Source organism: Dipodomys merriami, unplaced genomic scaffold (assembly GCF_024711535.1).
Source record: "Dipodomys merriami isolate MVZ:Mamm:240054 unplaced genomic scaffold, mDipMer1.0.p SCAF_4, whole genome shotgun sequence".
Taxonomy (NCBI): Eukaryota; Metazoa; Chordata; class Mammalia; order Rodentia; family Heteromyidae; genus Dipodomys; species Dipodomys merriami.
Genome location: NW_027205603.1, coordinates 11311640 through 11333281, shown reverse-complemented (window position 1 = coordinate 11333281; position 21642 = coordinate 11311640). Strand labels below are relative to the sequence as shown.

The 21642-nt window shown below is 38.4% G+C and overlaps 1 protein-coding gene across 6 annotated transcripts in view; it reads right to left on the bottom strand.

Moving 5' to 3' along the window:
• Positions 1–21642, bottom strand: part of Armc3 (armadillo repeat containing 3) — a 95846-nt gene that overhangs the window by 44780 nt on the left and 29424 nt on the right. For 4 of the 6 annotated variants that reach the window (XM_069990510.1, XM_069990507.1, XM_069990505.1 and 1 more), the window contains 5 exons: positions 17269–17386; positions 9210–9335; positions 5352–5420; positions 4713–4888; positions 1485–1679 (listed from right to left, as the gene is read on the bottom strand). In XM_069990510.1, coding sequence (XP_069846611.1) covers positions 1485–1679; positions 4713–4888; positions 5352–5420; positions 9210–9335; positions 17269–17386 — 684 coding nt within the window. The remainder of the gene's footprint in view (positions 1–1484; positions 1680–4712; positions 4889–5351; positions 5421–9209; positions 9336–17268; positions 17387–21642) is intronic. The other 2 variants (XM_069990509.1, XM_069990506.1) reach the window with 2 other exon arrangements.

The following is a 21642-nucleotide window of genomic DNA, read 5'->3' as shown; positions in this document are numbered from 1 at the left end:
GATTCTCCAGTCTTCCTGCCCCAGTTTATGAGTGCTGGGATTACAGGCATGCACTGCCGTGCTCAGACTGTTGGTCTTTTATACTTTTCTTTGTCCTGACCTTGTTGCCCTGGTAATGATCTCTAGACACTGAAGAGTTGATGGTCGCAAATCTGTAGGTTTTGTGCCCCATCTTAGGTGAGGGTAGTGAAAGACCCTTTTATACTTCACTATTATTTGAAATTTTTCAACTAAAATGCATGTATGAACTTTGAAAAATATACTTTTTACATATTTCCTGGCTCTGTAACATAGTAATATTTTTTAATCGGTTAGTCTCATTTTTCTCATGTATAAAATGGGGTCAGTATGCAATAATTTTATGTGGTATGTGTGAGGTTATAATTATTCTCCTTTTATAGGAAAAAAATCAGCAAACTCCTTATTTATTTATTTATTTTTGTTGGTCATGGGGCTTGAACTCTGGGCCTGGGCACTGTCCCTCAGCTCTTCAGCTCGAGGCTAGCACTTTACCACTTGAGCCACAGTGCCACTTCTGACCAAACTCTTAAGAGTCAGAAACTTAATGCAAAACATGCAGGTAATTCCCATCACAAAATGGATGCTGTTCCTTTTTATTTTTTTTAAAAAAAATTGGCACTGAAGTTTGAAAACCCAGGATCTTATGTTTGCTAGACAGGAATTCTGCCACTTAAGCCACACCCAACAGCTTTTTGCTTTTAGTTAATTTTTCAGATAGGGTTTCATGCTTTTTGCCCTGAACTGGACTTAGCTGGGATAGGTGGGATAGCAGGTATGCAGCACACTGGTTTACTTGTTGAGAGAAAGTCTCATTAACTTTTTGCCTGAGCTAGTCTCAAATTTTGATCTTCCTGATCTCCACCTCCTGAGTAGCAGGCCTTCTAGGCAGGAGCCACTGTACCTGGTCAGATTTAATCTCAGTTAGTAACTATTAGAATGGAAGCAGTGGATATGTGTTCTATGTATTGGCATGTCACTCTGGAGGGAGGGCAGGGGACAGTCAAAAGCTATCCGAATCATTCTAGAACCATTCTGTGCTATTCAGGAAGTGCTAGGTTGATTTTCCAAGTGGGAAATACGAGGAGAAGGCATACAGATTCTTGAAATGTGAAACTGATTCCTAAACAACGTAGGAGGAAATTTAGCTCTAATATTTCTCAAAATGTTTAGAAAGGAAATTACTCTGTTTATCTCATCCTAGGGAAAATAATGACAGAGAAAGATTAAAAAATTAATTCTAGGTGCTTCAGGAAATCTAGAATGTTCTAATCCAGGAAGTTGTTGTTATTATTATTATTATTAATTTAAAATGACCTCTATAGTTAGCTTGATTTAATCAAATTAGTACATTTTATGAAACACTAAATGAATGATATGGTTATTCTTTATAATAAAAATTTATTCATACTCTGCCAATTTAGGAGATGTATTTCTTAGAGAGGCTTGAATGAACACCCAAGTACCTTCGTTTCTAGGATCTTGAGAAGATGATCGAACACTTGATTTTCTCTGAGCATTACCCGGGATTCTTTATCATTTGTAATAACACCAAAGGTTTTGAGAGCCAACAGCTGAATGACTGGATACTCTGATTTCAGGAGTTCCATCATAGGAGGGATGGCATTTAGTTCCTGCAGTAGAGTTCGACATTGAAAATCCTGCCACAAAATACACATGATCACATCAGTAAGTTCTGTAGCAAAATACAGGCTCATGAACTGAGAAGTTCTATTTGGGGAGGGGGGGGCAATGGGCACAGAACATTGTAAGTCATGATTTTCTCATCTTTTATCCCTGATTTTCTTGTCTTTCAAATAAAGGGAAGTGTACTCTGAATTGACGACACCAAAATACTCTGTCAACAACAGGAAACAAACAAGATCAATGACTTTTATGGTATCTATTGCTTATTATTCAGTAAATTGTTATTCTAAACAGCATCACCATAAAATCTATGCATAATAAAATTCTTTTCACATTCAAATGTACTGTTTCCAATAGTAATTGATAAGGCATGGATGCTAGCATTGCATTTTGTCTTCAAATGGACTGTCTATGAGATTTTTGTGTGTCTAAGCAGTGTTTATGCTGTGTGGCCAATTTGTAGCAGGGCTAGCCCAGGTGTGTGGCCTTTGCTGAAGATATCTGTCTTCATGTATGGGTCACTACATTCTGGACAAGTTGTTTTATATATGAAAACAGCATTTGTGAGAGGTAGCAGCTCTAGTGAACAGAAGGGAAAACAGAAAAGCCATGAAAAGCCACCCCAATTCCGACTATTAAATTATATTTTTCATCAAAATCTGATCAATATAACAGTGGTAAAGGCAGAAAAGCTCCCACTATTAGCTCCACCTTCCCCCCCCCACGCCAACATTTCTCCTTCAACTGGCCTTGAATATTTAGTTTAACAACTGGAGATAACTTTATGAGCTGAATTTTATGCCCCATACTTCAGAATATGGCCTTATTTAGAAACAGTCAACAATCATTACAAATGTAATGAAGTAAGGCAAGATCAGTCTGGTCTAGCCTTTAATGACATCCTTATAAGCCTGATGTTTTTATAAAAGATGACAAAGAGGGAGGTTGGAGTGTTCCACCTATAAGCCAAGGACCTCCAAGAATTGCTAGTCACCATGGGTAAAGATGAGAAGTTCTATCTACTCTGGGAAAAGAGTATGACCCTACTAATACCTTGATTTTGAACCTCCTCCCCTCCCCTCACCCCACCCTTAACAGTAGTACTAATGATCTTGTTCCTTGCTAGTTGTTCTGTTAGTAAGAATTGTGGAGGTCTTGCTTTTCATTTCAGCTTGGTTTATAAATAGGACAGTAAAGCTGAAAAGAATCTTGAAATAAAAAACAAAAGCACATGTATAGGAATCAAATTTAAAGCTGTTCCATGAGGTAAAGACTCATCCAGAGAAAGCAGAAAGGAGCTGAGCTTCTTCTTCAGAATGGCTCTTTAAGCCCAGCCAAGATGCATTCTAATATATTCTGTGGTGGTTAGTTCTGAGTGTCAATTTGACTGGATTGAAAAGCACCCAGGAGCTTAGTAAAGCAAGCTGCAGGGTGTGTCTGTGAAGCTTTTCTACAGATTAACTAAGTGGGAGAGATCTACCTTAAGTACAGTGATACACTCTGTGGCTAAATAAAAGGGGAATAGAAGAAAGCCCTGAGCACAAGTATTCACTTTCTCTCTGTTTCCTGGCTGCCATGATATGAGCTGCTCTCCTCCACCATGCTGTACCTGCCATGACCGGCTGTACCTCCTCAGAAACCAGGAGCCAAAATAAATCCTTCCTTCCTTCCTTAGTCGTTCTGCCAGACATTTTGTCACAGCAACAAAACGTCTAACACTGGCAAGGAAGCTTGTGAGCCTATCTGTGCCCCTGTCTAGATACCTGGACTCTCAATTAACCCTCTTCCTCTCCCTCACTTTTTGCTTTAATAGCTCTCTTCCATTTTTTTACTGAAAGCTATTTAAAATGACATTTTGTGTTTTCAGTTGATGCAAAGCTTATGAAATGTTGTGATCATTGTTGAGGGTGTGATCAGGAAATCAGTAGAGAAGGCAATTAAAATGTCAGGACACTGACCTGGGAGGGATGGAGCTGTGGGTGTCAGGGGAGGTGAGGGAGGGAAAGGAAAACAGCCCAGTGGGGTAGCATCTCACTATGGGGAACAATGCATTCTGTCTGGCACACTCAGCTTACTAGGTTTTCACCAGCAGTAAATGCAGTCCGAAGCCTTGGTGTATAGAACAAGTCACATATTCTCTTCAATGCACTTAGATTAGCAGGGTTAGATCAACAGGTCACTTCCTAGGTTTGACATCCATCTTAGATTTCTATTTCTCGAAGCATACTGTATCTTGACTAATCCCACTTGAATCTGCATACCACCTTATTCTTTTAAAATAGATATGTATTCCTTAAATAATTCTTTTGTGAGAAATAATTACTTAATATTTGAAGATTGAAAGGTATCTAAATTATATTATTATTATTGGTGATAAGTATTTAGAGTACTGAGAAGTGATGATACAAAACTGTTGAGTTAATTTTTGTGTGTGTGTGCCAGTCTTGGTGCTTGAACTCAAGGCCTGAACACTGTCCCTGAGCTTTTATGCTCAAAGCTAGCACTCTACCATTTAAGCCTCAGCTCTACTTAAGAGCTTTTTGGTGGTTAACTGAAGATGAGAGTCTTATGGCCTTTCCTACCCAAACTGGTTCTGAAGTGCCATCCTCAGGTACCAGCCTCCTGAGTAGCCAGGATTACAGGCATAAAGCACAAGTGTCTGGCTCTTACTTTTAAATGGAAAAAAAATTTTTTTCTGGTGTGAATCTTGGATGCTCAGGGTCTGGGTGCTGTTCCTGAGCTTCTTTTGCTCATTGTTAGCAGTCTACCACTTGAGCCACAGCATCACTTCCATCTTTTTCTGAGTAGTTTTTGGAGATAATTGCCACACAGCCTTTCCTGACAAAGCTGGCTTTGAATCAAACCGTGATTCTCAGATCTCAGCCTACTAAGTAGGCATGAGCCACCAGTGCCTGGCAAAACAAGTAAATTCTGTGACTAGAATTTTCAGTGTTGAGGACTGAGACCAGGGCCTCCTAAGCTAAGCAAGCATTCTACTGTTAAGCTACATCGCTAGTAATTAAACACTTTTTAGAAGCCAGTCTTACCTGTATCAAGTTGTAAATGCATTCAATAGAATTCTTCTTCACATCAGGGTCTGGGCTACTCAGCAGTCTAATGAGTGGTTCTAAGCCACCATTTTCAAAAATTTGTGCTTTACCTGTATACTCTACAGACATGTTTGCTAGACAGAGGCTAGCAAACTCATGGATAACAATTTCTTCTGTACATAAAAACATAAATACCAATATGTTAGATGCATATTCAACTTATTCAAATCTTGCTTATAGCCTACCTTTTCTTTTTTGTTTTTGGTGCCAGTCCTGAGGCTTGATCTAAGGGTGTGGTCCCTGAGCTTTTGTGACCAAGGCTAGCACCCTACCAATTGTGCCACAGCTCCACTTTTGGCTTTTTAGTACTTGCTTGGAGATAAGAGTCTCACAGACTTTCCTGCCCAGGCTGGCTTTGAGCTGTAATCCTCAGATTCTCATAGTTAGCATTATTAATGTGAGCCACCAATGACCGGCTAGCTCACCTTTTTTTCATATGTCAATATGTAGCTGTGGTTTGCAAGACTTTAATGACAGTTCACAATTGGTAACTCATAAACTTTTCAATATGTACTTTAAGAAGTGTACAAAGTAACCATTTGCATTTTTGAAATTGAGGTTAGGATGTAAAGTTACCTTCTGGAGCAAGCTGGGCAATGACAGAATTCATGATATCTAACTCCCTTAACAGTTTCTTGATGTCACCTATAAAGGAAGAAACAGAATACTGATGTTCAATCAAAATAATAATGATGTGAGACCCTGTCTTAAAATAACAACAACAATAAAAACTAAAGCAAAAAAAAAGGAGGGGTGGGAAATTTCATTTAAGTGGTAGTAAGTACAAAGCCTTGAGTTTAAATCCCAGCACTACAAAAAAAAATACACTCTCTACTGATTAAGAAACAATATTCAGGGCCTTTCAAAGGTTCTGGTGAATTGAACAACACACATCCTCTGGAAGTGAGTGTTTTTCTAATGTGAATCCAGGCTGCGTTACTCAGAACAATTTTTGTGATAACTATAGCCAGGTTTTTTTTTTATAGGCTTGTTAAAAACTCTTATATGCACATTCCCTATCTGCTGTACACTCTCCACTCTCACATCCTTCAGATCTCCACTGAGGGGAATAATACTTGGGCTCTGTGAATTGGGATCCTGCTGTCTCCCTGACTGATCGCTGCCACAGTTAGAGGCCACACCTTATCTACTGTGGTCAAGTGATACCATGTCTTGGGCAGCCAAACAAGCCTAAGGATTGCAGAGGATTTCGGGTTGTGAAATTTTCTTCTCATTGTCAATTTTGCCCAAATGGCAAGTGATATTTGCGAACACCCTTCACTAGGTCTCTCCTCTCCTCTGAACCATATCCTTACAGCTGAATGGATGATTCCAGTTCACTGGCAACTCTGTAAACTGGTGACCCAATTGATTGGTTTGTTCTTCTACTTTTTGACACCAGATTGTTCATAGAAGCTTTCTTTTCTTAAGGTTAAATCAGCAAAACAGAACAAGCAAACTGCTGTTTTCACCACTTTCAAGACAGTATTGATCTCTGTCCCCTCTTTTTACATTCTTTGCAGTGGCAACTGAATTGGAACTCTGACTTATTGAACCAGAGAGCCAGAATTTCATTTCCTGAATGATATCCCCATCATCTGTTTTAATTGCATTCTTATTCGCAAGTTTTGGTGCATAATTCTGACTTGTCTAATTTATTCTTGACCTTGAATATATGCTTCCATTCCAATTTTTGCTAACATATAATACTCTTCAGATACCTGGAGGAACATAATATGGGCTTCTTCCAAAACTACCTTTCATGTGGGTTTTGACATGGGTCCCTTATATGTTGTTTCATTGAACTAAATACCCACTGGCAGGAGGAAGATGTCAATATAGTTTCATTTTGGTTAAAAAAAAAAAGTAGATTTAACAAAGCAACTTAAATGCCTCTCCTGAAAGACCTCAGCTTGACACAGTCATATAGATCATTCTAGAGGGGGGCGGGGAGTGTAGGAAGAAAAAACAAGAGTATCTGCAATGGTAAAAGGGAGAGATGCCTCTCCTAGGAATTCTTGTAGCACCTGGCATGCTATTGGAACCACCACGAACAAAGTGGTTTCCTTGACTACATGAAAACCACGTGAAGATTTGAATTTCTGAAGAAGCATCAAGTTATTGGGGGGGAGGGGGGAGAGGAGGCTGCTCAGCAATGATGAATTAATTATGCAGCTGCCAGAGGTGCCTTCATTTGCATGTTAGTCTGGAGACACAACTTTTCATTTCCATCCAATGACCAATTGCTCATTTTCATCCTGAGTTTTCACGGACATGTATGCAAAGTGGAGTTGTAGCTGTTAATGTGTTGACTCTATTAAGAAGCGGAGAACTTCCCAAGCAATTAGGATCCACATCAGCAAATACTCCCAATAGAAAGCAGTCAAGTTAAATAATGGTTTGATGTTTTCATTCAATTCGTGGAATCAAAAGAAAGCCTTTCATCATAGCATCACCATTCATCATCCCACATGTATTCACCATGTCATACCACCATTAATCATACCGGAGAGCCATGTAGCCATTGAAGATTCAAAGGCAGCAGCGCTCTCCCCATTGGTTAAGCTTTGCAGATGCAGATGTGGCTCCTCCTCAGAGCACTGATCAAACCCAGCCAATCAGGATGGCATGGGGCAGATGGGTAGATGGATGGATGGATACAGATTAAATGAACAAACACAGATAAGAAAAAAAGTCATGGAGCCTACATTACATTAGAACATGTGCATCACGCAGCATGCAGAGAAAATGAGAAAGGTAGGGAAGCAGGGGAAAGAATCTCTGCTTGTGGTTTGCTGAGACTACGGTCAGAAGGGGAAAATTATGAGGATTTTAGCCACATACCCTGACAGGCTGAGTTTCATGGACTGAATTCAGTCAACAGTTGTCATTTAAGTTTTTATTACGTTACAGAGGCTTTTGATGGGCTGGCTCACAAACTACCATTATGACACAGGAAATGATTTACACCTGTCAAAATGCATCCTGTTCACAAGTCAGAAACAACCTTTATTGGAGTGCATGGTTTTAGCCAAACAGATATTCTAATAGATGTGATAACATATTTTAACTAATATTATCACACCATACTATCAAATATATAAAAACCATTGAAGCAAGTAAGGAGTAACTATGTACATTTAAAATTTATCTTTTACAGGCAATAGTTTGTAGTTTCAAAAAATCCATTTATCAAAGTTTGGCACCTTTGGCTCGGCCTGTGACCCTAGTTGCTTGGGAGATGGGAAAGAGAGAGGGGCTGGACATAGTGGCCTGCACTGAAACCCCACAATGACTGCAAGCCTGCATAGGCATGTTGGGCTCAGCCATGGGCCTCAAAAGGGATCACAACACCACCCTAAACATAACTAGTGAAAACCAAGGGTACAGATATGGCTCAATAGTATCACTCCACCCTAACAGCCCTGAAACTCTGTGTTCAAACCCCAGTGCTGCCCACCAAAAAATCTTCCAGAACTCTGGTCTTTACTATGAAATATATGTGATGGATATTTTACATGTAGGCAGGTAAATTACATCATAGTAATTTATAATGTAATTATACTGTAGAAAAAATTAAGTTTAAGGGATAATGACTGCTCTCCCAGTTGGAGGAGCTTTAAAAAAATACATTTGACTTCAACAACTTTGGGAGGTATTTGTATGTGTATTAACACATATTTTTGAATTTAAAAAATCCTTAAAAAGGAAATTATAAAGCCGGGCACTGGTGGTTCACACCTGTAATCCTAGCTACTCAGGAGGCTAAGGTCTGAGGATCGTGGTTCAAAGCCAGCACAGGAAGGGAAAGTCAGTGAGACTCATTGCCAATTAATAACAGAAAAAAACAGAAGTGGTGCTGAGAGAGAGAGAGAGAGAGAGAGAGAGAGAGAGAGAGAGAGAGAGAGAGAGAGAGAGAGAGAGAGAGAGAAAGAAAGAAAAAAAGAAAGAAAGAAAGGAAAGGAAGGAAGGAAAGGAAGGAAGGAAGGAAGGAAGGAAGGAAGGAAGGAAGGAAGGAAGGAAGGAAGGAAGAGAAAGAAAGGAAGGAAGGGAGAGAAAGAAAGGAAGGAAGGGAGAGAGAGAGAAAGAGAGAAAGGAAGGAAGAAGGAAGGAAGGAAGGAAAGAAGGAAGGAAGGGAGAGAGAGAAAGAAAGGAAGGAAGGGAGAGAGAGAAAGAGAGAAAGAAAGAAAAAGAAAGAGAAAGAGAGAAAGAAAGAGAAAGAAAGAAAGGAAGGAAGGAAGGAAGGAAGGAAGGAAGGAAGGAAAGAAGGAAAGGAAGGAAAGAAGGAAGAAAGAAAGAAAAGGAAATTATGATTTGTTGCATTTAACTTTTTGTGTTAGTATCAGTTTAAATAAATCCCTTAAAGTTAAATTTACAGGGGTAAAGCATTTATTTTATTGTTGTTGTTGTTTTTGTTGTTAAAGTGGTACTTACTGTTCGAAGCTAAGATTCCAAATATCATGGTAGCATTTCTTCTCACAATTTTGTCCTCATGGGTGAGGAGTTTGGTTAAGGGTTCCACAGCTCCAAGTTCAAGAAGGGCGGCTTTATTCTCCTCACCTGACATCACAGATAAAACCACACACACATACCATCAATGCCGTGAGCAATGTTCTTGGTACCATTCCAATTTCTATTGGCCATTTGCTCTCCTTTTATTTTTTTTTTGAATGAGCATAGAAGTTCATTAGCATCAATCCTTAAAAGCAACACACTAGAAACCAAATGTAATTGTTTTGCCTTACTAGTTTACTTTTCTGTAATAATATTAGGATGATTTTTCTGTAATATATTAGGAAGAATTTTCTGTAATAATATTAGGAATAAAAATAATCGCATAAGGAAATGCACTGAAGTGATTAATTGTGGAGACAAGTATTTCCAAAGGTCTGAATCTCCAGACAACTGGTGGGGAGGGCATGTACTTGCTTCCTTCCTCAGAGTGCACATGCCCAGGGCTCTGAAGCCTCTCCTTGGCAAGCTCTGGGTGATGATACTGTACTCAAGCCATGATGAGAAGTTCCCTCCTAACCATTTGTTTCAATGCTCATGACCACTGTGCAAATTAGCATTACTTACCCTCTTCCCAAAGGCAAAGAAAGGGAGGCCTAAAAAGGCAAGACAGCCCAAGGTGTGCCATCAGAAATCTATTGTCACAGATGGGGAAATTCACACCCTATTAATATCTGCAACTCATGTGCCGGTGGATATGCCGATAGCAGGGTCTGGCAGTTGGGAGGATAATCTTCTGTTGGCTTTGTCTTGCAGGCAGAGATATATCTCTCCTGGTGTGGAGGGGAGCAGATGGTGGGGAGAATGATGGTAATGGTGCACGTGGAGTCAGCCATGATCCATAGCAGCTGATTTGCTTGATCCACTCATCTGTTGTAGGCTATCATGAATAGTGCCTGGGTGTGCAAGTACCTTTACTGTCCTGACTTGTAAGTGGCATTGCAGGATTGATTGTAGGGTAGTTCTATGTGGAGATTTTGAAGAATCTCCAAACTGCCTCCTAGAGTGATTGAACTAGTTCACATTCCTACCAGCATGTAAAAGGGTTCCTTTCCCCCTACATCCCCACCCAGATTGGTTGTTCATATTCTTGATACAGGCCAATCTTAGTGGGATCTTAAGCATTTTCTCATGTGTTTATTATCCAACCTTGCATCTACTGAGAAGTCTCTTATTTAGTTCCTTTGTGCATTATTAATTTGGGTTATTTTTAAGGGGTGTTAGTTTCTTGAGTACCTTAGGCTGGGCTTCTGAGAATGGTTGAGTCGTTTGAGTTCCGTGCATCCAGCTTTTTCTGGAAGTTTCCCCTGTTATATTTTGTTCTTTCAAGACTGGGATTAGTGCTGTGTGTGGTGATCCATGCCTGTAATCCCAGCACTCAGGGGGCAGAAGTAGGAGCATGAGAGTTCAAGGTTACCTTGTGCTACAAGGTGAGACCAGATTCAGGCGTTTCACTTCTTAGTCACTTGGTTCTGTGGCTTTGGGCCTATGTTGGCACACAACGTGGCAAGAATATTTGGTAATGAAGAACTGTTCACTTCAAGGCACCCAAGAAAGTGGGGAGGAGAGAGAAAGAAGGAAAGGGGAAAGAGAGAGAGAAGGGAAAAGGACAGGGAAAGAGAAAATTTTTTCCCTCCTTGTTCCTCTGCTTCTACTCATTTTCTCTTAGGATGAACCAGAGGGCTGAGGTATTGGTATATGTGCTGTTCCAGGGTTTTCCCTGATGCTTGCAAAGTCAGCTTAATTTCATGTTCAGTTTGCACCAACTCAGCCTTCCAATCCCCCTTTGTAATCTTGTCACCATACCCAGGTCTGTTTTAGGTCTCTACAAGTAAGACTGAATCTAGTTGTATTTTAGAAACAGGTCGTCTGTCTCTGAAGAGTGTTGTATCAAGCCGCAGAGTCTACAATAATGATCAGATCCTGAAGCTGTCACCAGACTATGAAAACATAGACTGCAGATCAAAATTAAAGTACAAAAGTTTAACTCATGTAACATTCAAGCATCTGTACTTTAAGGAATGGGTCATATTCTGAAAAGGTGGTTCTTAAAACAAGATCATACATCTTCAACCTGGAGTTTTCTTTGAGAATATGAAAACTAGCTATTTTAATTTTCATAACAGATATAGAGCAGGATATTCATCTTTTCTTGAATGACTTTGGGAATTAGAAATGAGTTGGTATAGTTCAACTAAGTTGTAAAATTTGTTGAGATTCAATTTGTTCTTGATAGGTATGTTATACCTGTTTTAAAATCCTGTAGGTTCCATAGTGTTGTTGCTACTTCCCCCCACCACCCCCTTTTTTTTTTTGCTGGTCGTGGGGCCTGAACTCTAGGCCTAGGCTCTGCCCCTCAGCTCTTCAGCTGAAGGCTAGCACTCTACCACTTGAGCCACAGTGCCACTTCTGGCTTAGGTGGTGCTGAGGAATTGAACCCAGGGCGTCATGCATGCAAGGCAAGCACTCTACCACTGAGCCACCTTCCCATCCTGCTACTCTCATTCTTAATGTTAATAATTTGTCTTCTCTTTTGTATGTGTTTTAATTTTTAATTGTTATTTTTCTTTTGATTTCTTCTCTACCTATCATTTAAAATGTTATTTACTTCATCGTTATTTAGTGGTTATCCCTGAATACTGTGTTATTGATTTGTAATTCAGTTCCACTGTGCTATAAGAATATATTTTTAAATTATTTGGCATCTTTAATGTTTACTTAGGCTTGTTTTATGGTGTAGAATATACTCTATTTTAAGTAAATATTCTGGATGCCCTTGAAAAAGATTGTGTACTATACTTCCTGGAATGTTTTACAAAAGTTGGTTAGGTTAAACCCATTGATATCAATGGTCAAGTCTTTTATATTCTTAAAGATTTATTGTCTACTTATGCTTTTATTTTGGAAAGAAGAGTACTGAAATCCCCAGCTCTAATTGTGAACATGTATTTCTCCTTTCATTACCAGCTTTATTTATTTTGACAGTATGATATTAGATTAATAGTTATATTGAGAATTTAAACAACCTCTTGATACAATGACCTTTTTTATCTCTGTTTACTATTCTGCTATTACCATATATACTCCAGATTTATTTTGGTTATTGTTTACAAAGCTTTCTTCACTCTTTTTTATTTTTGTTTTTGTATTCTGTGTGCATTTTTTGAAGACAGAATATAGTTTGGTCTTGCTTATTATCTACTGTAACAGTTTCTCCTTGTCGACTGAAGGACACAGAGCATTAAAATTATTATTTTTTAATTTTAATTTTTTTTCCAGTCCTGGAGCTTGAACTCAGAGTCTGGGTGCTGTTCTTGAGCCTTTTTGTGCTCAAGGCCAGTGCTTTACCACTTGAACTACAGTGCCACTTAGGACTTTTTCTGAATAGTTTGCTGGAGATAAGAGTCTCATGGACCTTCCTGCACAGACTGGCTTTGAACCACAATCCTCAGATTTCAGCCTCCTGAGTAGCTAGGATTACAGGCATGAGTCACTGGCTCTCGGCTTGCTAATTTATTTTATATGTCTCAGTCTTTATTTTCTTTTGCATCTTTGCCTTTTGGATAAATTGAATATTATTTCCTTTGTTATTTTAATTGGCATTATTCTTATTTTTCTTCTAATTCTATTGGATGCATTAAGGTATATATACAGCTTAATTGATCAATCTACTTTCAAGTAGGCTTATACCACTTTACATATAATCCAAGAACCTGTAGTGGTGTGGTTGCATTTTTACCTCTCTACTTTGTAACCCATTCATTTTGCTTAGATGTATTCTTCACAGTTTACAATATATGATTATTATTTTCATTTAAAATAACAAATTTGCTCTTCAAGTGACTGGAACAACAAGAACAATTGTATATGCTATCATTTCTGGCAGTCTATATCCTTTGGTGTATATTCACATTTCCTTCTATGGAAGGACTTCTTTTATCATAACTAGAGTTGTGGATCTGCTGATAAATCACTTCAGCTTTGTATATCTGAAAAAAAAATCTTATTTCACCTACTTTTTTTTGGTGCCAGTTCTGTGGCTTGAACTCAGAGCCTGGGAGCTCCAGAATTTATTATTATTATTATTATTGTTATTGTTATTGTTATTATTTTATTGTGAAAATACCATACGGAGGGGTTACAATTACATGGCAAGGTAATGAGTACATTTCTTATCAAGCATTGTTGCCTCTTCCTTTGTTTCCCCTTCCCATCCCTTCCCATCTTCCCTCCACCCAGCACCACCCTCCCTCCCAGAATATTTTTGCTCAGGGCTAGTGTTATACTCTTTGAGAAGCTCCATTTCTTTTTTCAAAGTTCATTGTAGATAGGAATCTCATAAACTTTACTGCCTGGGCTGGCTTTGAACCGTGGTCTTAATATCTCAGCCTCCTGAGTAGCTAAGATTACAGGCGTGAGCCACCAGTGCTTACGTTGAAATTTAAAATTTTTAAAATGATGTTCCCATGACTTTTTTGCTTGTCTTGTTTCTGATGACAAATCACCTTGCTTACCATTTGCTTTATGTTGAGATTTTTCCCTTGTTTTCCTATTTCCACTGCTGCTTTTAGTGTTTTCTCTTTATCCCAGTGTTCAGCAATTAAATTATCATATACCTTGGTTTGATTTATGTCATATTCTTTATGTCTTGGGTTTTTATAAACTTCTTAGAACTATACATCTCTAGAGATTTTATCCGATTTGGGGAAGTCTTGGCTATTATTTTGGGGGGGAGTGTGTATACTCGAACTCAGGGCCTCATATTGTCCCTTGGCTTTTATATTCATGGCTGGCACTCAACCACTTAAGCCATGCTTCCAGTCTGGCATTTTCCTGGTAAATTAGAGATGCAGTCTTGCTGATTTTTCTGCTTAAATTGGCTTAAGGAGATCTTCCAGTTTGATCTTCCAGTTCTCAGCCTGCTGAACAGGTAGGATGACAACTGTGAGCCACCAACATCTAGCTTGAATACTTTTTCCTTATCTCTCTTTTTCAGAGATGCCAGTTACATATATGTGGGATATCTGTTCAAATCTGTTTTCACCCTGTGCTTCATTTTGGATAGGTACTTATCCTCTTCCTCTTCCTCCTTCCCCCCCCCCCCTCCTCTTTTTCCTTCCTTGCATTGCTGAGGTTTGAACACAAGGCCTCACATTCTGCTAGGCAGATGTTCTACCACCTTAGTCATATCCTCATTCTTTTTGTGTTATTATTTTTATTGTAAATAAGGTCTGAATTTTTGTTGGGTAACCTGGACTGAAATCTTCCTATTTATGCTTCTGTGTAGCTGGGATGATAGGCATGTGCCACCATGTCCAGCTTGGAGAGTTTTTCTATAGTCCAACTCATTACTAGGTCCTTCTGCAATGTGTAACCTGCAGCTAATCCATTCTCCAAGTGCTCTGTGTCTTAGACACTGAAGTCTTCATCTCCAGTAATCTATGTCTTTTACTTACTCTTTGAACATATGGAATACAGCTGTAGTTAATCTCATAATGTCTTTTTCTGGTGGTTTTAATATCTGGGTTGGTTCTGATTTAATGATTAATGTATGTTTTTATTGTGGGCTATTTTTAAAAGTTCCTGCCACTTTTCAAACTCAGTAATGTATTGGATATAAGATATTGTGAATGTTATGTTTTTAGTAATAGATATTTCTGTATTCTCAAAATTTAGGAGCATGATTAAGTTACTTGGGAACAATGTGATCCTTTCAGATTTTGTAGTCCCAGAATGGTTCTCAATCTAGGACTCAAATTTGCTAAAACTAATGCAAGAGAGATTGTTCTGTATATTCTACGCAATTCTCCATGACTGATGAGTGTGGCTGATGGGAACAGGTGTTACTTCTCGTTCTGCATGAGCACCAGGCCCTGTTACCTCTCATTCTTCATAGACAACTCTGTCTAAGTAGTTTTCTCCTGAGTACTTGCTGCTCCATAGAATGAGATCCTTTATAGACTTCCTGAGTTCTCTCTGCATTCAGCTCATTCCCCTCCTTTTCTACCCATGGAAAATTCTAGTTGTTTTTGTTTCCTTGGACTCTCAGTTCTGTCTCCCCAATTTGAAAACTCTACCAGGTTACTCTTTTCTCTCTTGGGGCCTGGAAACTGGGGGCAATCACAGGGATTTCTTTTATTTCCCGTCTCTCAGTGACACCATCTTTCATAGTCTGCTATTCAGTATCTTGCCAGCTGTTGTATATTTTGTCTGCTTTTTTGGTTGATTCATACAGTAGAGTAAATAAATCTGGTCCTTCATTCCATCTTGACCAGAAGGAAAAGTTCTGTAACTCGACTATTATTTTTTTTTTACAAAATACTGTTAGCAAAAAAATCCATTTTTGTTTTGATTGCACATGAAATGAAAACCTTTTTAGGGCTTCATGTCACAAGAGGAGATGACACACGATTCAGTCCTCAGGACAGCTGGGCAGCAGATGATGGCTCACTTAGGCTGAGTTGGACGCATGCTGCCACAGATGTGTAACCCAACACCCCCTTGACATTTGACCCAGAATGGTACACACCCCACTCATGAACCACACCTTCCAGAACCCCTCAAGTTTTTATGTGAATTCCCAATGATGACCAGGGTCAGCGGTCAGCCCTGACAGATGAGAACTGCAGTAAGGTGTGATCTCTTCTTTTCCAAGTTCCAAAACAAGGCTTTAAGTATAATTTCTTTAAAAATCAAATTATGCTCAGGTTAGTCTCATGAATTTTGTTAAAAAATACTGTTGCATTAAACTCTTCAAATAGTCTCAGTTAAAATATCATACATACAAAGTCCAATTTCATCACCATTTGGGATGAATTGAAATATAACCATCTAAGCTGGGCACCAGTGACTCAGGCCTGTTATCCTAGCTAGTCCTCAGATCTGAGGATTGCGGTTTGAAGCCAGCCTGAGAAGAAACAGCATCCAGGCCCTGAGTTCAAGCTCCATAACCAACTAAAAATAAAAAATAACCATCTAGTATGTTTGTAATATTTCTATGAATTAGCATTTCAGTAGAATCGGATGTATATTTATAATTTTAAAACAGCCTTATTTTTTATGATAACTACTGTGTTTAGAAAATTTAAAGAGATAATGCAGAAAGTTTCCACATACTCCAGACCCAATAACCCATTAATATGGTACATTCTTAATTGTCTGGTATGGGTACATTATTATTAGCTAAAGACCGTCCTTACTTAGGTTTCTTTGGTTTTTACCTAATTTCATCTTTCTGTTCCAGATTCCTAGCTGGTTCCCATACCAGTTAATTGTTGTGTCTCCTTAGCAATTCTTGATGGCCACAACACTTGTAAGAAAGTATATGTCCCTTATTTTTAAAAATCATGATGAAACTAGGGTTATAACATTTTTGGAGGGGAGGAATGACAGCAATATTTTTGTGCCACCACATCAAGGACACATATCATCAGTCTGATTTGTCCTGTTGATGTTGTCTTTGATCTCTTATCTGGGGTAATGTGTGTCATGCTTTGTCATGTTGAGACAGTTACAAAGTGCAGTCTACACCTAGAAAGTTATAGCTCAGCTATCTGAAGCAGAGTATTTGCATAAAGTACATGGAGTACTTCTCTGTGGAAAGATGTGGCTTTTCTCTTTCACTCACTTATTTAGTCACTTACTTACACTGATACTGTATGGGCTCATAGATATTATTTTGATGTTCAAATTGTTCCAACTTTGACCACTGGGGGATTTTTTTTTAACTCCTGTGACATCTGCCAGTTTTAAAAGTACAATGATGTGTTCCAAATGGCTATTCTGCCCAGTGATTAACTGACTCTTTAGGTGCATAGGGAGACACATTATGTTCAGGTGATGAATTAGATGATATTCTGTTTGTCTGAAAGAATTTATCTGATCAAAAGTAAGTTAAATACTGGTAAGAAGAGTACACAGTGTGTAGTTAATATTTTAAGGAACCTGGTGAAATAGAAAGATAAATAGAAGGATTCCAAACCTTTTAAAGCAAACTTATAAATGGCTTCACATGCTTTAGCCAAAATTTCTTCTTCTGGAGAATTAAGCATTAACACTACAGTTGCTGCTTTTTTGCTTTCAATTGTTAATGGATCAAACTGAAATGCAAAAAGAAAAATATCAGGTTCACATATGAACTTGCACAATCCTATCAAAGTAGACGGTATTTGACAACTCAAAGAGATCATCATCTTGCAAAGATGATGTGGCTAATAAGAGCTGGTAATAGGCATGCTGTAAAGTGCCTGTTTGTAAAAAAGAAAATCACCGATAGCCAAATGATCATCATGGAGTCTTAGAATTCATGGGGTTAGATGGGGAGAGAAAAATGTGCTTGAATCAGACAGATCTAGTTTCTCAATGTAGTCATGTTGTTACTTAAGTTCCTAGGGTTCCAATATCCTTTTCTGTGTTATGGGGATAACAAAGATGAATTAGAGAGTATCATATAAAGCCCTTAATACCTGGACATCACAGATGCTTAGTCACCTCACCAGAATCCTTGAGCACCTATTTACATGTGATGTTCTGACAATCTCAATAAACACTGTTTCCATTCCAACCACTAGATTCATGGGGTTACATATATGAAACAACAAAAACACAGTAAAAACAGGCATATAACAAAATGTGAAATTGGGTGAAATCTGGGACAGAGAAAATGGTACTACAAGCATAATGAAAATGTGTAGGACTAGAATATGACTGGTGTTCTACCATGAGTCTGGGGGAATTCACGTGTAGCTGAAATGAACAGTAACGAACTCACAACTCCTAGGTATTTATTGTGTTCAAGGAGAAAATAGATTATTACACTATTTCCTTTCATTACCAGAGACTCATGGAGGAATGAACTCTGCTTATATTAAATGGATTCTGGGTTGGAAATGTGGCTTAGTGGTACAGTGTTAGTCTAACATGCATGCAGCCCTGGATTCCATTCCTCAGTGACACATAAACAGAAAAAGCCAGAAGTAGAGCTGTGGCTTAAGTAATAAAGTGCTAGCCTTGAGCAAAAGAAGCTCAGGGACAGTGCCCAGGCCTTGAGTTCAAGCCCCACTAGCAAAAAAAAATTTTTTTAATAAAATAATTAGATTCTAAAGTTTTAGCTGATTCTTTGTTTTAGCTTTTCTATGTACATCTTATTTTACTTGGGGATATGGAAATTAATATTTAGTGTTATGCTGGAGATGGAAAGATAGATGACTCTGAATAAGGAAACAATAACCTGAGATTGGAAAAATGAAAAGGAAAGGTGACAGCAGTAAATAATGATCTAAAAGGACACTTCCAGAATAAATACTCAACATAGAGGAGACATGGAGGCTGGATTTCAGGACACCATCTTCCAACATTGTTAAGGATCTACTGTCAGTCGTCTGTACGAGAACTCGTAAGAGTTAGGAAAGTCATGCTTGCCCTTCAGCCTCTCAAAACTCTTTTGAGAGAGACATATCTGCACTAAGTCTGTCATACACTCTGGGCTGGTGGTACTCATGCATCTCCAGTGGCACCGGCCAGTGAGAAACCCAGCGCATAGCAGGACCAGGAGCAATGGCGGGTGTTGGCTGCTACACCTACCAGAAGAGCCTGAGTTGTGGGGATCCACAGAATTTGAATTGGAGAACTCCCAGAAGTACTTGGGGCTTAAGAACCGTCTTATTTAGGTATTAAAAGATAGCGTCAGAACGTCCAAGAACCTCACATAATCAGTTATACATGTGGCTCGCCGAGTACAGCTTTTCATCTGACACATGAATGAATTTGATTATATGATCTCTTCCAGATAGGAAGTTCTTAGATCTTATGAAGTGCAAAACCCATATGGCAGAGACAATGAATTCTGTGACAAACAGGGGGCAGTTAATTTGAGCCAGGTTAAAGGGAGAAAAGTCCATAACAGTGGTGGGATTTTTAGATATGATGGGAGAGTGGATAAAATGGTGTTTGTAGAGAGAAAGGAGGATATTGAATCAAGTTAAAACACAAGGAAGGGCTTGAATGGGAATAAACACTGTACTCACATTAAATAAAATACTGGTTGGACTAAACAGAAAATATACTATAGGAAACAGAACAATTGTGAATAAGGAAAAGAGGCGGTCTTAGCCAAAAGTCAATCATCCTCTGCTACTAATTCTTCATTGAAGCTAAGCAGAAGGTCCAGAGAAAAAGAATTATTGTTCTCTAAGTTTATATCTGGCAAGATTACAAAGATATGTTCACACACATATTTAAAAGTTTATCAACCATACATCCAGGCAAATTTTCCAGCAATTAGGGAAAACCTAATTTTGATCAATGTAATTGACCAATAAGTATAATAAAAATGTAAAATTTGGGGCTGGGAAGGTGGCTCAGTGGTAGAGCACTTGCCTTGCATGAATGAGGCCCTGGGTTCGATTCCTCAGCACCACATAAGCAGGAAAAAAAAGCTGGAAGTGGTGCTGTGGCTCAAGTGGTAGAGTGCTAGCCTTGAGCTGAAGAGCTGAGGGACAGTGCCCAAGCCCAGAGTTCAGGCCCCACAACTGGACTCCCCCCACTCCAAAAATGTAAAATTTAACAAATTTTGAAGATGTGCCAGTAATAGGGCTTGAACTCAAGGCCTGGGCACTGACTGACCATTAGCTTGTTTGTGTTGGTGCTCTACCACTTGAGCCATGCCTCTACTTCTGACTTTATGGTGGTTAATTGGGCTGGTTTCAATTCATGATTTTCAAATCTCAGCCTCCTGAGTAGCTAGGATTATAGGCATAAGCCACATGCCTGCCTCATAATATTCTTTAGAAAGGATTCCTGAAATAATGTTGGCATGCTGTAAGGGGGGAAAACCCTAATAATGACCGGTGCCGGTCATTCTTTAATTCTAGCTGTAGAGGAGGCTGAAATCTGAGGATCATGGTTCAAAGCCAGCCAGGGCAGGAAAGGCTGTGAAACTCTTATACCCAATTAAACACCAAAAAGCCAGAAGGAGAGATGTGGCTCAAGTGATAGAATGCTAGCCTTGAGCACAAAAACACAGGTACAGAACCCAGGCCCTGAATTCAAGTGGAAAAAAAAAAAAAAAAACCATCAAAACCCCACCCCCCACAAAGCCCCTAATAATTAATTGGAAACAAAATTCTAGATTTTTCCTCCAATGATATAAAGAGGACATACTTTTGGTTTAAAAGAAATATTATCTATCTTTTACTTTATATAGAAAAATGCAGGTTAAAATATTTGTCTCTAGTAGGCTACAGGTAATTAATAAAGCTTCAGATTATAGAAGAAAAGTTAACTAAGGATATTGCTCAATTTTGAAAAAATAAAATAGAAAAGAAATAAAACATGAAAGTATGGCAAAATGTCTCAAAAAATTTAAATGATAGAAAAAATGTTAATGATCAAAATAAACATCAAAGGGATAGCTAAATCTTATAAAGATATCAGATTGGATTAACAGGCAAAATTTACTGTTTTTGTGTTGTTAAATATCTCTTTCTAGAATATTGATTCAAATTTTTCTGAGATGGATGACATATCCAATATATCTAAAGATTTCTTCAAACTCTTTCCCCGAACCTCCTCACCCCCCTCCATGAAGAGTAATCATTACTGTGACTTTTTAAATTATCAATTAATTTTTCTTGTTCTTGGGTTCCTTATAACAGCATTTGACTCTTTCCTGTCTGGCTTATCTCAGCACAATGCTTTTGATACTCATTCACAGCTTTGTTCGTAAAACTAAATCATGTTTTTATGCATTCATATTCCATTGCAGCTTGGGTTTTTGCTTTTGCCAGTTCAACTCAATCAGGAATAAAACTACAAAGAATATTCTTGCATGTGACTTTTTGTGGATGTAAACATTTACTTCTTTTGGCTATATTCCTTAGAATGGAGTTATGATTTACAGGGCTAAATATTTATTTGCCTTTCAGAGATATTGTAGAACACTTTTCTAAAAAATTTTAAAAATCAATTTACACCAACTAAAAGGAGAGGTGCAGTGGATCTACAGCTTCACCAAGATGTGGTGTCTTTTTGGATAATATTTAAAAGTACTTCACAGTCATTGTAGTTACAGAAATGACCAGCTACTGATGGTTACTACCACCTCCTAGTCAGAGCAGAAGTGTTGTTATTACTTTGAAAGTTCCTTCTACCTCTTTCTCTAATTCTTGAATCAATAGGGCCCATTGATCATTCATTGCAGATGGAAACTCCGATAATTGCCAATTCACAGACTCAAATCGAACCACATTTGCACATTTTCCTTTTATCATTTCAGAGAAAATGTTCTTCCTATCGGCTACTGTCTAGGATTTGTAACTTGTTTAAAATTTTTGGATTTTTAATCTGTTCACTTAAA